At 35.7% G+C, this 16,754-nt stretch overlaps 1 protein-coding gene across 1 annotated transcript in view; it reads left to right on the top strand.

Annotated features, from left to right (window-relative positions):
• The window catches only part of LOC116566999 (serine/threonine-protein kinase TNNI3K-like), a 315,363-nt gene that overhangs the window by 9,296 nt on the left and 289,313 nt on the right, over positions 1 to 16,754 (top strand). Inside the window, exons 5-6 of the mRNA XM_032301742.1 lie at positions 14,206 to 14,291; positions 15,671 to 15,768. Of these exons, the coding sequence (XP_032157633.1) occupies positions 14,206 to 14,291; positions 15,671 to 15,768 (184 nt within the window). The remainder of the gene's footprint in view (positions 1 to 14,205; positions 14,292 to 15,670; positions 15,769 to 16,754) is intronic.

Below are 16,754 nucleotides of genomic sequence, written 5' to 3'. Positions count from 1 at the left end.
ATGAAAATATTAAATGTTTTAATATGTTTTCAAAAGTAAAAATGTGAAATGTTAGAATAATTCAATATGATGCTAAAATTTGAAATCTAACTTTTAAAGATTGTGATCAAAAGGGATTTGGCGACAGTACTAGAAGGCTCGTCAAAATAGATATCAATTTTCCTAAGAATAATAGTAGGGCATTTTATGGAAAAGAGGACTGGCAGTCTGGTGCTGAAGCCATTGAGGAAGTGACAGAAATGTCCCATTAACCAAAAGTGATAATAATGAAGCTAAGGAGAAGATTATCCCCAGCTTAGAATCATGTTTCTCCAAGGGCTAAGAGCTGCCTACAGTAGAGTAACCAACAGTGCTTGATAAAATTTTAGATTCCATGGTTCCATTCCATATCAAATGAATCAGAATCTCTGGGGATGATTTCCAGAAACCTGAATTTTTAACAAACTCCTCAGATAATATTTTTGCATGCTAAAAATGATACTTCTAAAGTTTAAAAACTACTTCTAGAAAAATATTCAAGTTGCTGTGAAAACTCTGCCTGAAGTGATATTGGTGAAGGGTTAAGGAACATGAGAAGAGAAAGCAGGCAACTAGTATGGTCTACAGAGATTCAAGGGTGCAACAAACAAACAAACATAAACAGAGCACTCTGTCTGATTCCATTAAGACAGATAGCATCACTGGGAAAGAAAGTCAGTCATGCCGAGGGCAAAGTTCTGAGGATTTTTCTTTTCTCTAAAATAAAATGATGGGTGACAAGGAAAGAAAAGAATGGAGTGCTGAGAATATAAATTGTCTAACTCATTGATTCCCACACCAAAATTTTAAAGCATTTAGGAAGATGAAGCATAGCATTGTATGAGATTACATTTGAGAATCTAGGACATTTGGGGTATTACATAAATGTAGAGCCTTTTTCTTTCTCATCTTTATCCATGCCTTACATAATGTAAGGATTGTTTCTGTGATGAACAACTGTGTTATGCCTCATGACATCAGGCTTTCTCTAAACATATAAATAAGAGGAGAATGGTAAAGATGTCCAAAAAGAGGCATTTAACACCAGAGTCACAAGTGGAGGATCACTGGTATAAACACAGATTTGGGAGGTTTGGGGAGTTTTTATTGTTTTTGTTTGCTAACAAGTTCTTTATGGCATTCCAGTTAGATAATACATTCATTCATTAAAAGAGATTTTCCACATCATTGTCCACCAAGGCTTCTGTTAGCTCACATACGTGATCTCCTGGTATAGCTTTCATATACAATACAGTGTACAGGAACATAGTACTAAATTTTAAAAAGATAAAAAGAACTAAACCATTATGTTTCTTATGCCAATCTATAGCAGCTTTGGGATGAGAGTTTGCTAGGGTAAAGAAGGGGAAAGGAAATGGAATGTTCTCTCATCGTCCACAATAAAGTTGCATTCACTCATAAGTTTGGACATTTGTTGAGATAATAGATGAAAGATAGGAGGAGATGAAGAAAAAGAGAAGACAGAAGAAGGAAAGACAGAAGTGGTACATTGGAATACCATTGTCTGTATTTCCTCTTCTGTGCTTTCTCTAATCTTTTTGTTTATCAATGTAAATAGCATTTACTACATGGTGTTGTCTTTATCCATTTCCAAGTCTGTCTAACCACTAGTATATGTGTTCTCTAGTGGCAGCTTCTTTGTCTTATTTAGCTTTATTTATATTTGTGTTTATTTGTAATACCTATTTGTATAGCACTTGGAAAAAAAAACAACTTAGTGCTTGCCTTGTTCTAGGCATGCTACTAGATATTTTATTTTTTTTAAGATTTATTTATTTATTTATTTATTTATTTATTTATTTGATAGAGAGATCACAAGCTACTAAGTATTTTAATATGCATTAGCTCATATCGTCCTTACTGTATATATGTAAAGTGCTTTAGCACAATGACTGGCACATGGTAAATGCTCAAAAATTTTTGTTAAAAACAGATAATCATTGTTTTTGTTAGCAACCTTTGAGGTAGGCATTCATTGCACTTGCCATTTTATACCTAAAGAAAATGAAGTTAATCAAATTAAATTGGCTAGAACTAGGATAAACAACATGTATGATTATACTGGGATTGTATCGACTAGTATTTAATTTCAAAATGTGTAATCTCTGTGATCTTTGTTCTCAACCTGGGAGGGGGGGTAACAAATTATGGATTAAAATTATCCATGAAATATTTTCATTTTCTCTATACCATTCCACAATTTTGCTTTATCCTGTGTATTAGAACTATGCCTAGGGGTGGGAGTAGAAGACTATATTTTAGTTCCCCACCCCTACTCCTGGTGACACATGTACCCCACACTCAATGTTTGAAAAACACTCCATGGTGGCCCTCCACATGTAACTTTAAAAGCTTTTCAATTAAATTATTTTGTTTCAATATGTTTTTAAGTCATTAGAAATTTTAGAACTGTGCTCTTCTAATTTAATTGTCAGAGCTACTCTTCATCTGCTTAATCTGTAATATGAAATTTGAGGTCACTGAGGAGGTTGCAGAGAAGTTATATTGTTCCGATACCATAGTATTTCAGCAATAATCAAAATAATCCTATTTTTTCTCATTTTAAATATTATTTTCACATTGCATCATTATACCTTGGTTGATAATGGTAATATCCCACTTTGAAATTTATTAGGCTTGATAAATAAATAAAAATAGTCAGAAGAATGCTCTGTTCCACGAGCAAGCATTTGTAATATTTGCATGCTAAAAGTGTTCAGAGGAGGAGAGAAGAGAGAAGAAATATGCATGCCCTTCATGCTCATTTTCTCCCTGAAAAGTTCCTCTGGGCCCAGCTACAGTCCACCATACCTAGCCTCCAAATGAAATATCTTCCGAAATTCTACTTTTTCAAAGCTATAACCAATTATAAAATTTAGCTAATGTCAAATGAATAGCTCCAGAAATATGGCAGGCTGACCTTATCTAAAATAGTGAAATTCTGCATCAAGTTGAGAAGTAGAATATTAAGAGGGAACATGTCATCTTATAATATTAAAATAGTGTGAAAGTATTATTTGGCATGTTTGGTTAGTACATCATGCTAATTAGCAATGAAACAAAGCAAACCACCACAGCAACAGAAAGACAATTCACATTGTCCCAAGACTACCTACCTCTGTATTTCTTTTCTTGCTTGTCTAGGTAAAACTAGTTATGAATAAGAATTGTACAGTAATAGCTTATAAAATCCTTATGAAGCAGCTTGATCTCAATCTCTTTTTTTTCTTTCAGTCTCTCTCTCCCTCTAGCTTTGCTACCTCACTAGCTCTCACTATCTTTCCTCCTTTTATCCTTACTCTATATTCTTCCCTCTCATCCCATACTGCCTCTGTCTTCCCTTTCAACTTCTGATCTCCCTTCTCAAATGCAAGGCAAAACAATAAAATTGTTAAAATAATCAATATAATATTCAATATTAGTGCTTTATTAAGAATATTATAGTAGCTAATGTTTATAAAAAGTCTTGCAAGATCTAAGCCTCACAACAAATTATTATTGTCTCAATTTTATTATCCTTAGCTATTCTTGCTCTACCTGCAAACATTTCAGTAATTATTTATTGTATGATGAATGAATAAATATATTTCATGTTGTTAGTTTGCTGATTGGATCTCTGTGATGTTGGGCAAATATGTTTCTGGGTGTTTCCTGGATATATACCTTGCAAACAAATCTTATCGATGATTTTTTTGTTTCTGTTGTTTGGTGGGACAAGAATCAGAAACCACCACAAAGAACTACATAAGAATTTACGTGGGGAATGAGTTGAGAAGTACTGGAGATGACGGAGAAGTAGGGGCATGAGGAGCTTTCCTCCTCTCTTGAGGTCAGATCATTTGGAACACCCAGGAACTCAATCTGAGGATTAGAAGCAGAATTTCTATGGTTGGAGGAAGACAACATTGCAGGTGCAAGATGTATGGAAGTGAACTGCTGGAGAGGAAAGCTGCCAGGCTGCAAAGGGGAGGGAATACTTCTCACAGGAGAGAAAAGGGAGAGAGGAAGAGAGGGGTTGAGAGAGTGTGGTGTTGGGTTTGCACAAGAAGAAAACCTCTCAGACCACAGCCTGGTGAGTTGGGGGAACTGGGTGGTGCAAGTTTTTTACAAACATTGAATATAGCTCAGACTCTGAGCTTTTGGAAAGTTTGTGACTTTTGCGGGAGAGTTGCAGTAGCATGTGCTCCTGGAGAGTAGAACTTCTCTGGCCCAGGAGCTTGAACAAAGTGCAGTAGGGATCTCAGAGGTCTCACTGGGAGAAACTGTTCCCCTTCCTGGAGTACATTTTGAAGAAAGTTTATATCCTCTCCAAAGACAAAAGACACTGCAGGCACCAGCAAATGGCCTTTCATTGGCAGCAAACAAGTGTGCACAGAGGCCGGATAACCTGGTTGCTGCTTTTCATGTTGCCAAAGCATAGAATCAGCACACTGCACAGGTGAAAAAATCTTTTTTCTGGGACAAAGAGCACTAGTCAGAGAGCGGCAAGTCTTTAACCCAGAGGTTGAAGCTGACCGGAGTGGTGCCATTACTTTAAGATTTGGAGTTTTGAATCCCAAGGGCACCAGAGACAAATGCAAGACAGATGGGCCCCGGGCATGCTGTGACCCTCCCCTTTGCATGAGGGCTTCGGGAACAGCGGGGGTGTGAGAGCCCCCAGCTGGAGGACAGAGTGGTATGTTGCCATTTTACTCCCACTACCAATACAGCCAGGCAGCAGGGAACAACACAGCGGCCCCTAGGGGAGGTGGGAGCCGCTTTCGTCAAACACCACACCCCCTGTGCTTGGCAAATGCTTTTTTTTCTTTACTGGGTGGGTCAGGACTAACTGTGCCAACATAGCAGGCCTCTCCCAGAGAAGAACAACCCAGGCAGCATACCACAAACACCAAGTGTACTGATTATACAGTGCCTCACAGTGTCCCCTTCAGTTCTGATGGAAATAAGACCAGGATGTATTTTTTGTTTCTCTTGTTCTTTTTCTCTTTTCTTTTTTCCTTTTTTTTTATCCCCCCCCCCTTTGGAATCAGACTTACAGTTCTTTGCTTGTGAGTTTGTTTTTTCATTTCCTTTCTCTTTCTCTTGTGTTTTTTGTTTTATTTTGTTCTGTCTTGTTTTTTGGATTAGGATTCTTTTCTTTTGTTTTTCTTTACTTCCCCCCCTCTTTTTTTTCTTTGGAATCAGGCTTATAGTTTTTTTGATTGTCTGTTTGTTTTTTTCTTTTTCTTTTTTTTTTTTATTTTCTCTTATTTTAGGATGAGGCTCTTTTTTTCCCTCTTTCTTTCCAGGCTTCTTTCAACAAACAAATCAAAACACACCGACATGAAGGTCAAATAGTCCCCACTGCAAGCAAAGAAGATTTCTGCAAAGGACAGCTAGTGGGAAAAGACTAGCAGCAGCACTGTCTACAGAGACCTGGCAGGCCAGAAAGGATTGGCATGATATAGTCAAACTCTAAAGTGGGAAAAATATACAGCCAAAAATAATTAATCCAGCGGCTGTCATCCAGAATAGAAAGAGAGATAAAAAGGTTCTAAGACACAAACTGAAGGAGTTTGTGAACACTATACCAACCCTTAAGAAATATTAAAGGGGACTTTGAGCAGAGAGAGAGAGAGAGAGACCAAAAGTAACAAAGACTAGAAAGGAACAGAGACAATCTATTGGAACAGCAATGTTACAGGTAATACAAAGGCACTAAATTCATATCTTTCCATAATTACCCTGAATATAAATGGACTAACTGCTCTAACAAAGACAGGGTATCTGAATGAATAAAAAAGCAAGACCCATCAGTATGCTGTTTACAAAAAACTTATTTTAGACCCAAAGACACCTCCCGATAGAGAGGGGATGGAATACCATCTCTTATGCTAATAGACCTCAAAGGAAAGTTGGAGTAGCCATCCTTGTATCAGACTAGATTTTAAACCAAAGACTGTAATAAGAGATAAAGAAGGACACCTATATCATAATAAAAGGGTCTATCCAACAAAAAGATCTAACAACTGTAAATACTTTTGCCCCTAACTTGGGAGCACCAAATATATGCAAATCAATAAAAAACCTAAAGAAATGCATTGATAACAATTCAATAGTAGTAGGGGCCTTTAACCCCCTGTTCATAGCAATGGACAGATCATCTAAGCAGAAGATTAACAAGGAAAAAAGGACTTTGGATGGCACACTACACGAGATGGACTTAATAGATGTATTCAAAACATTTAAGCAGCAGAACATACATTCTTTTTGAGTGAACATGGAACATTCTCCAGTAGAGATCATGTACTGGGTCACAAATAAGGACTCAACCAGGTATAAAAAGACTGAGGTATATCTAGGTATAAAAAGATTCAGACCATAGTGCTATGAAATAAAGTCAACCACAAGAAAATATTTGGAAAGGCCACAAATACATGGAGGTTAAAGAATACCCTACTAAAGAATGAATGGTAGATGCCTGGGTGTCTCGGGTGGTTAAGTGTCTGCCTTCAGCTCAGGTCGTGACCAGGTACCTGGAATGGAGCCCTGAAATGGGGCTCCCTGCTCAGTGAGAATCATGCCTCTCCCTCTCTATCTGCCATTCCCCCTGCTTGTGCTCTCTTGCTCTCTCTCCAGTGCTCTTTTTCTCAAATAAATAAATAAAATCTTAAAAAAAAAATGAGTGGGCCATCCAAGAAATTAAAGAAGAAATTTAAAAAGATACATGGAAACAAAGAAAAATGAAAACACAACAGTTCAAAATCTTTGGGATACAGAAAAGGTGGTGTTAAGAGGGATGTATGTAGCAATATAGGCAATCTTCAAGAAGCAAGAAAAGTCTCAAATATGCAACCTAACCTTACACCTAAGGGAGCTAGAAAAAAACAGCAAATGAAGCCTATATTCAGCAGGAGAGGGGAAACAATAAAGATTAGAGCAGAAATCAATGATATAGAAATCAAATGAACAATAAAACAGATCAACAAAACTAGGAGCCAGTTCATTAAAGAATTAATAAGATTGATAAACCCCTAGCCAGACCTATCAAAAAGAAAAGAGAAAGGAACCAAATAAATAAAATCATGAATGAAAGAGGAGAGATCACAACAAATACCAAAGAAATACAATTATAATATTATAAGCAATTATATGCAAACAAATTAGGCACTCCAGAAAAATGGATAAATTCCTAAAAATGAATAAACTACCAAAATAAAAACAGGAAGAAATAGAAAATCTGAACATAAACAGCAAAGAAATTGAATCAAAGATCTCCCAACAAACAAGAGTCCAGGGCCAAGTGACTTCCCAGGGGAATTCTACTAGACATTTAAAGAATTACTACCTACTCTTCTGAAATGTCCAAAAAATAGAAATGGACGTAAAACTTCCAAACTCATTTTATGAGGCCAGAATTATCTTGATTCCAAAACTAGGCAAAGATCCCACTAATAAGGAGAATAACAGATCAATATCCCTGGTGAACACAGATGCAAAAATTCTCAAAAACATACTAGCTAATCAGATCCAACACTACATTAAAAGGATTATTCACCAGGAACAAGTAGGATTTATTCCTGGGCTTCAAGGGTGGTTCAACATCCACAAATCACTCAATGTGATATACCACATTAATAAAGGATAAGAACCATATGATCCTTTCGATAGATGCAGAAAAAGCATTTGACAAAATATAACATCTTTGTTTATAAAAACCCTCAACAAAGTAGGGATAGAGGGAACATACTTTAACATCCTAAAGACCATACATAAAGGCCCATAGCCAATATTATTCCCAAAGGAGAAAAATTGAGAGCTTTTCGCCTGAAGTCAGGAAAACAACAAGGATATCCATTCTCACCACTGCTGTTCAACATAGTACTGGAAGTCCTCACCTCAGCAATCAGACAGCAAAAAAGAAATAAAATGCATCCATATCAGCAAAGTAGAAGTCAGTCTTTCACTCTTCACAAATGGCAGGTTACTCTGGAAAACGCAAATAAACTAAAAAAAAAAATTGCTAGAACTGATACAGAAATTCAGCAAAGTTGCAGGATATAAAATCAACACACAGAAGTCCTTTGCATTTCTATACACCAACAATGAAGCAACAGAAAGAGAAATCAATGACTTGATCCCATTTACTATTGCACTAAAAACCACAAGACACCTAGGAATAAACCTAACTAAAGAGGTAAAAGATCTGTGCACTGAAAACGATAGAACTGTTATGAAATTAAGGAAGACCCAAATAAATGGGAAAACACTTCCTTCTCATGGATTTGAAGAATAAACATTCTTAAAATGTCTATAATGCCCAAAGCAATCTACACATTAAGTGCAATCTCTATCAAAATAACACCAACATTTTTCATAGAGCTAGAACAAGGAATTCTAAAATTTATATGGAATGAAAAAAGACCCCAAATAACCTAAGTAACATTGAGGAATAAAACCAAAGCTTGTGGCATCACAATTCTGGACTTCAAGCTGTATTACAAAGCTGTAATCATCAAGACAGTACGATACAGACACATTGATCAATGGAACAGAATAGAAAGCCCAGAAATTGACTCTCAATTCTGGTCAGTTGATCTTCAACAAAGCAGGAAAGAATATCCAGTGAGAGAAAGACAGTATCTTCAACAAATGGTGTTGGGAAAACTGGACAGCCATAGGCAGAACATTGAAACTGGATGACTTTCTTACACCATACACAAAAATAAATTCAAAATGGATGAAAGATTTATATGTAAGGCAGGAATCCATCAAAGGCTTAAGGAGAACACAGCGGCAACCTCTTTGATCTTGACTGCAGCAACTTCTTACTAGACACATCTCAGGAGGCAAGGGAAACAAAAACAAAAATAAATGATTGGGACTTCATAAAGAGGAAAAGCTTTTACACAATAAGAGAAATGGTCAAAAGGAAAAAAGAAAAAAAAAAGGCAGCAAACAGAATGAGAGAAGATATTTAGAAATGGCATATCAAATGAAGGACTAGTATCCAAAATCTATAAAGAATTTATCAAACTGAATATCCCAAAATAAAAAATCCAGTCAAGAAAAGGGCAGAAGACATGAACAGACATTCTCCAAAGAATACATATAAATGGCTAACAGATGCATGAAAAAAATGCTCGACAACACATAATCAGGAAATGCAAATCAACACCACTATGGGATACCACCTCACACCAGTCAGAATGGCTAAAATTAGCAATTTAGGAAACAACAGATGTGGGTAAGGATGTGGAGAAAGGAAACCCTCCTGCACTGTTGGTGGGAATGCAACTTGTGCAGCCACTCTGGGAAACAATATGGAGGTTCCTCAAGAAGTTAAAAATAGAGCTACCCTACAACCCAGCAATTTCACTACTAGGCATTTATCCAAAGAATACAAAAATAGTGATTCAAAGGGGCAGGTGCACCCCAATGTTTATAGCAATACTATCCATAGTAGCCAAAATATGGAAAGAGCGCAGGTGTCCATCGACTGATGAATAGCTATGTTACTCAGGCAGAAAAAAGAAATCTTGCCATTTGCAATTATGTGGATGGAATTAGAATGTATTATGCTCAGTGAAATGTCAGAGAGAGACAAATACCAAATGATTTCACTCGTGGAATTTAAGAAACAAAACAGATGAACATTGGAGAAGGGAAGGAAAATAAAATAAGATAAAAACAGAGAGGGAGACAATAAGAGACTTAACTACAGAGAACAAACTGACGATTTCTGGAGGAGAGGCGGGTGGGGGAAGGGGTAATTGGGTGGTGGGCTTTAAGGAGGGCATGTGATGTAATGGGACTTGAGGTAATGTAACTGAGGAATCACAAAATTCTACTCCTGAAATTAATTAATAATACACTGTATGTTAACTAACTTGAAGTTAAATAAAACAAAAAAAAATTACAATCAGCCATTTGAAACCTAAATTATCAATTTGGGAAACTAGATGATCTAAAACAAATCCTTTTCTTCTTTCCCTAAATTTCAGCAAATTAATTAATTTTAGAAAATGCATCTACCTATCAGAATATTTTGGATTGTGTATGTTATTTTTGGCCAACTGTTCAAATGTTACATTTTAATTAGTTTCCAATTGTGGTCATGTCAGATATTTTCTTGAAACGATGAGGTCATGAGAAAGAAGTATAATTGGATCATGAAACTGCATACTTTTCTGTATAAAAGGTAAAGGCTAAGAAAAGAGTTCATTATGCTACAAGAAAGAAAGTAACCTTTGGATACAAAACTACCATTTTTAATGATTAAGGACAGAATTTACTGTTAGAAATATATTCATAATAGTGACTTCATTTTAATTAGGAACTTCATCCATACCTCAGCAAGCACTACGAACTCATTAGGATATGTTAAGTTACAGTATGACATGGCAGGTGATGAAAAATGTAAGGGAAAATTAAAAAATAAATTGAGCTTAGGGTATTAGAATACGTAAGTGATGTTCAATTGACAGTGAATTTGACACACAGTTCCTTTAGAAGAGGCAAAAGAAGAGAATTTGAAATATCTCTCCTAGGAATGATTGCATTAAAACCTTGAATATTTTAATTACATGTTTCAAAACAGAAACATTTGACTAGAAGTTAATGGGAAGTGAGAATTAGGATTCAAATATAGCCCCAAAATAACTCATTAAAAAAATTACATTCCAGTTATTAAAGTTAAGATAAAAATTGTACTATTAAAATTGCACTTGACTGTCAAATATTGTGGGAGCCTATTCTCTGTTGATTCATTTTGTTGGCATTAATAGAAGTTGCATGAGTTCAAGGAGGATATAATTCAAGAGAAGAGCAAAATAACAGACAGTAGTTTTGAGCAAGGAGCTCTTTAAGACTATATACCAAGTCACATATGAATGGTCAAGTCTACTTTAAGATTCAGTGAGTTAAGAATTGAAGGTTGAACAAGAAGTCACTAATATAATTCATGCTTTCAATTTTACTTATGTAAACAATATTTATTCATTTAGGATTATTCTTATTTTAAATAAGGGAATAAACTTTAGTATCTTGTATTTTTTGTTTATTCAATGTTTACTTTCTTTGCAAAGCTGATCGGGGCATTAGAAATCAGGACTAATGCTGGAGTCAATTGTAGAATTCTATCTAGCATGCATTTATCTAGGACTAATGCACTTAAAGGATCCAGGACATATGAGTAGTTTTAAATCAAGTAGACTGTTGAGAACATGGTAAGGTGATTATTAAGAACAGAGGTGGGGCAACCAGTTGGTGTTCAGTAGGTGTTGTGCCAGACTGATCAAACGCATCATTTGATGATAATTGATAGATCATGGAATAAGAAAGCAATTAAATCTATCTTCTCATAAAACCTTTTAGTGCAACTTTTTTTTTTCCCCTTGGATTTTTAAGCTCTCCCCTTTTTTCCATTTTAGTTATTTTAATATCTCCAGTGTTGAAAATAACCTTCCCGTGATGCCCCTGGACTGACATTACAAAATTATGATTCTAGTAGTTGCTCTGAGTCACTGACAGATGCTAGGTGTCACAACGTCCAATTTGGTAGTCTTTTTAAAAGCACGTGAAAGCATGTGAAAACATTTTCTAGGAGCCTAGAAGAGAGTCACCATGAGCATAAAATACTTAACATCTATAGAACTGTCAAAATCAGGAAATTTTGCAGGTTATCAGATGTGAGAGATTGAAGAAGATCAAACTTGGTGGGAAAGTTGTGCTAAAATTCTCCCCTAAACTATGCAGGGGAAGTTTTATGCTCAGTGACCTTGTTAACAATAGTAATAATAATAAAATAACCATTTATTGAAAACATATGTGCTAGGTATTACAGTAAGCCCTAACCTCATGTATTCTTCACAATAATACAATCTCTATGCATTATTTTAATCATTTCATAACTGAAGAAATTACAGATTGAAGAGGTTTAATGACTTGTCCAAATTGGAGGGGAGGAAAAATAAAAAAACTACTTAAAAGGCAGAAGCAGGATAGGACTGCAATACAAGGACCTTGCTTTAAGGATTCCCTACACTGCTAAAATGATTTCCACTTTTAAAACATCAAAACATGGCAGGTATTGCTGTATAATATTAGAAATATGTTGAAAAACAAATTTTCTCAAGGGTTTATTACTTCAGAGGTGCTCCCAAGCCTTTTCTTTCAGCTTTTGCCATTAAGTTCATTATAGTTAACTCAAAAGCTACTTCCTTCCCTGTTCTTCTTTTAGGCTAAAGGTTATATATTTCTTTACATTTAACAGAAGCCTTCCCTTTCCTTCCCCACCCAATACTTTGTTTTCTGTCTTTTGATCTTATTGTGTGTTTTCATTGCTGGATAATGGAAGGACCAGTAAAGAAAAACCAATGCAGCTCAGGGTTTCTAAATCATTGTCAATCAACATCTTCAATGGCTAGTCACAGTTTCCTTTCCCTTTTTATTTATGGACACTGATTTACTGCAGACTTTAAGAGAAAAATCCCATCCACCTAGATTTAAAAGCAGAGTTCAGCTCTTCAGAAAACCTATGCTATTTGAAATCATAATCACCGAGAAGAACTCTGTGAATGCACTTGTAAGTGGGCTTCTGAGTGCACTTTGTTTAGTACTACCTATTAAGTTTAATATCTGCAAGACATCTGTAATACAATTGGGTTTAAGAGTTTAGAAGCCTGACTCAGGCAAAGGCTGCATATTTCCAAGAACCATGTTATTTTGTGCAGTTACTGCACATACCATAAAATAGGTATACCATTTACAATTAGGTTCATTTTAGATAGACATTTAAAACAGTAGTATTTTCATCAGAAATATTTTTTTAGCATCATTCATTGAACTGAGGGGGAAGTGCAGATAGGAGTGAGTTAAACTATTTTCCCCTAAATTCTTGTCTCCTTGATCTTTTATATTATTAACATTTGTAAGGATGACTCTGAGTTTATTGTACTTCTACATATAGCATTCCAAAGCAAGTTGAGGTATGTTTCTCAATATGAATAAGCGTGTCTGTGGACTTTGCAACTGGGAAGTTGAACATGCAAACCAAGAAGTTTATGAGTATGAGGATGTTCTAGAATATTCTATGAAAACAAACCACTGGAATTGCCATTGCTAATTAAAGTTTTCACCAAGACAGATCCTTCAATGTCTCTAGATTTAGAGGTTCTCTCTTTTTAGCAGCACCCTGGAAATAGCATCTCTTCTTTTCTATTTTAAATATTCCAATAGCTTTTGAAGTGCTTAACTGGGTGCCTTGAAGATAATGTCCTGAATTTATAGTACCTTCCAAGTGTAAGTACTTTACAAATGATGTGGAAGTCTCACTCACCAAAGACAATGCTATCTCACTCAAGCTGCTGGAGATTTAAATAGGCAGGAAGCCACTGGAAATTGACCTGGGAGGCCAAGGATGTGATCTTATTTCTACTGAAAAATGCCCTGGGAGTACCATCGAGGTCAAGAGGTCAAGCATTTTAGCTTTATATTCCTTTTCCAAGAGTACCTTTGGCTCTCTAGGGCCCTCCTGGGGCAAGGGTCTTTGTTCACACAAAGGCAAGGATTTTACTAATTGAATCACTAACACTACTCCTCTCCAGGGATTTTATCATAGTACCTGATCAGAGTTTAGACCTCTTTTATCTATGAAATCTGACCCCATCAAAGTACAAGGAAACTTTGCTTCAGGCAGAATTTGTAAAACAGCAGGGATTATATACCTTTCTCCAATCTCTTATCAAATGACACTTTTTTTTCTTTTTCAAGGGAATTTCTTGACTTTCTCCATAAATATGATGTGAACTTTTGAATGTGAATGAGTTTACTTTCAAATGTCTGTTTTCTATTTCTATTATACATAAATTTTATTTATTTTTTTAATTATACATAAATTTTAATTCATAAAATTCCTTGAAAAGTTCAAATTATACATAGAACACAAAACTACATAACGGTCCTTAATTTAAACTTGTCTCTCAAACTTTCATATTATGTTCTCTCTACTTTAAGTATTCTTTATATGGATGCATATTCAAAATTATTTTTCTAGGTACAACAAAATCCTAGAAAAGATATACTTCTGAATTTATAGTAACAGGTTTCCTTTCAAAATTTTTCAACTGAAAAATAATAAACTAAAAGGTAAAATCTTTGGTCATATGAAAAACTTTTTTTTTTCAGCTCTGATGATGCCTTCAATAAAGTCAACTTAAATTACCGCACAGAGAATGGGCTGTCTCTACTACATCTATGCTGCGTTTGTGGAGGTGAGTGCTTAAAACTCAGTGTTTTACAAACTAGTTATATGTAGCTATGGTCAATGATTTGAGCTGCTTAATAGTCTACAAGAGAATTCTATTCATGCTTAATTTTCTCTTTTGCTTTGTCCCTAAAACTCTGATAAACTTCAGTTGAAGCAGTAACTACCAGGCAGATATTCCAATGGATTTAGCTCTGAATTTAAGTTTCATTTTGTTTCTACCCTGAATCAAGTCACTTAATTTGCTTGAAAACTAAAAAAAAAAAAAAAAAAAAAAAAAAAACGGAATTCAGTATTGGGTGTGCCAGTGGGGGATTAGGTTAAATTCAGAAGCACTTAAAGCATTCCCTAAAATACAATCATGCAATCGCTTTACAATCTGCAGTAAAATATGTGTAAGGTAAGATAAATGCCAAAGATAAAATCTCAAAGTGCAGATTGATCAACGTGAAGATTTAGAGTTTAATTGGACTTGTATTTTGTTGGTTTTGTTCATTGATGTATCCCAAGCACTGGCATATAGTAGATACTTAATAAATTTATTAATGAATGATTAATATTTACTTTGTTAATACAAACTAGTATTCACTAAACTCGGGTTTTAAATAAAAAACACCAATGCAGAAACATCAACTCTAATCATATTTTTTAAGCATTCCTCCAAGAACTAAACAGACTCTATTTAACAGATCTTCCTCCCAAATTTAAACATGCATTTCCAACCTCGATTCCTTCTTCCAGATTTCTCTGATCTAAAGAAACTCTACTGCTAATAATGTTCTGAGGAATCCAGTGCAACTAGATTTTTATCTAAGATTTTTCACTGTTTATTGAAATGAATTTTCATGTTTTTATGTTTTAAAACCAACCAATAATGAGAGTACTACAGAAAAAGTGTAACAGAATGATTTAAATAAACACCACTGATACAAGGTTCTATGCATGTAATAGAAGTGTACAGTACTAAGGATGGCTGTCAATTAATAGAAAACTTTACAGATGGCCTTCAGAACAGCAGTCTGACATTTTTTAAAAGATTTCTTTTATTTATTTATTTATTTAAGAGAGAGAGAGAGAGAGAGAGAGAGAGAGAGAAAGAGCAAGAGCCCCAGCGTGTTTGTCCAGGGGGGAGGGAAATAAACAGACTCTGTGCTAAGCATGGAGCCCAAGGCATGACGATCCCAAGATCCTGAGATTATGACCTGAGCCAAAACCAAGAGTTAGACACTCACCACTCAACTGCCTGAGCCACCTGAGCCACCCAGGTGCCACAAGTCTGACATTTTCATACCTCGGTGTGAATTTATCATTAAGTCAAAGAGAGATTTGAAAGTCAATTTCTCTACTCCCACAACAATTTAACCTTTTTTCACTTTTCTCTTTAAGGCAACAAGTCACATATTAGAACCCTTATGTTAAAAGGGCTTCGCCCATCTCGACTAACAAGAAATGGATTTACAGCCTTGCACTTGGCAGTTTACAAGGTACAGTATTTTTGTTCCCATAATACTGTATTACAACTTAAGATGATGTGTATCTTCAGACTGCTGCTGCCCTTCCTCCCCTTCACCCTCCTCCTCTTTTTCTTCTCCTCCTCCTCTTCCTCCCTCTTCCTCCTATTCTTCTTTTTCCTCTTCTCCTTCTTGTTCTTCTTCTCTTCTTCCTCCTACTCCTACTCCTGCTTCTTCTTCTTCTTCTTCTTCTTCTTCTTCTTCTTCTTCTTCTTCTTCTTCCTGTGTGTGATGGGGAGTTGGCAAATTGGTAATCATGAAAAACATTCAGAGTGACTAGAGCATTATATTACTAGGGGAAGCTCTTTCTCTATATTGACCTGATATCATCTATATACCAGGTGCATACTCTGTAATATTTTCCATGTTTAACTCATTTAAGTCTCACAAGAAACTATAAGTGAATACCATTATTATCTCCAAGATTACATGGTTAGTTAATAGGTTAGCCAGGATTTGGGACCTGGCCTTCTGGTCCCTTTGCCAGAGCTTCTCACCAAGAGACCAAGTTGCCTCTGTGCAATAGAGGATAAGGTTGTCTTTGAGAATGAAAGAAGCACATTGAAGCTACATTTATTTTTCTGCACATTTACCTTAATTAAAAATATCTCTAGAGGCACGTGGGTGGCTCATTTAGTTAAGCATCTAACTCTTGATTTTGGCTCAGGTCACAATCTCAGGATCTTGAGATCGAGCCCTACATGGGGCTCTGCACTGGGTGTGGGGTCTGCTTAAGATTCTCTCTCTCCTTCTCCCTCTGCCCTCCCTCCACCACTCCTCACATGCGCACTCATGCAACACTCTGTCTCTCAAATAAGTATATAAAATCTTTTTTAAAAATACCTCTAGAGTTCCCTTTACTTTCCTTCTTTTATTTTTCCTACTTTTTCTTCAGTTTATTTCCTTGCATCAGTCCCTGTTCCACAGCTAATCTCAGTACTTGATCAGAAGGTAAATAT

The sequence above is a fragment of the Mustela erminea genome, chromosome 10 (assembly GCF_009829155.1).
Source record: "Mustela erminea isolate mMusErm1 chromosome 10, mMusErm1.Pri, whole genome shotgun sequence".
Taxonomy (NCBI): Eukaryota; Metazoa; Chordata; class Mammalia; order Carnivora; family Mustelidae; genus Mustela; species Mustela erminea.
This window is presented reverse-complemented; position numbering and strand designations above follow the sequence as displayed.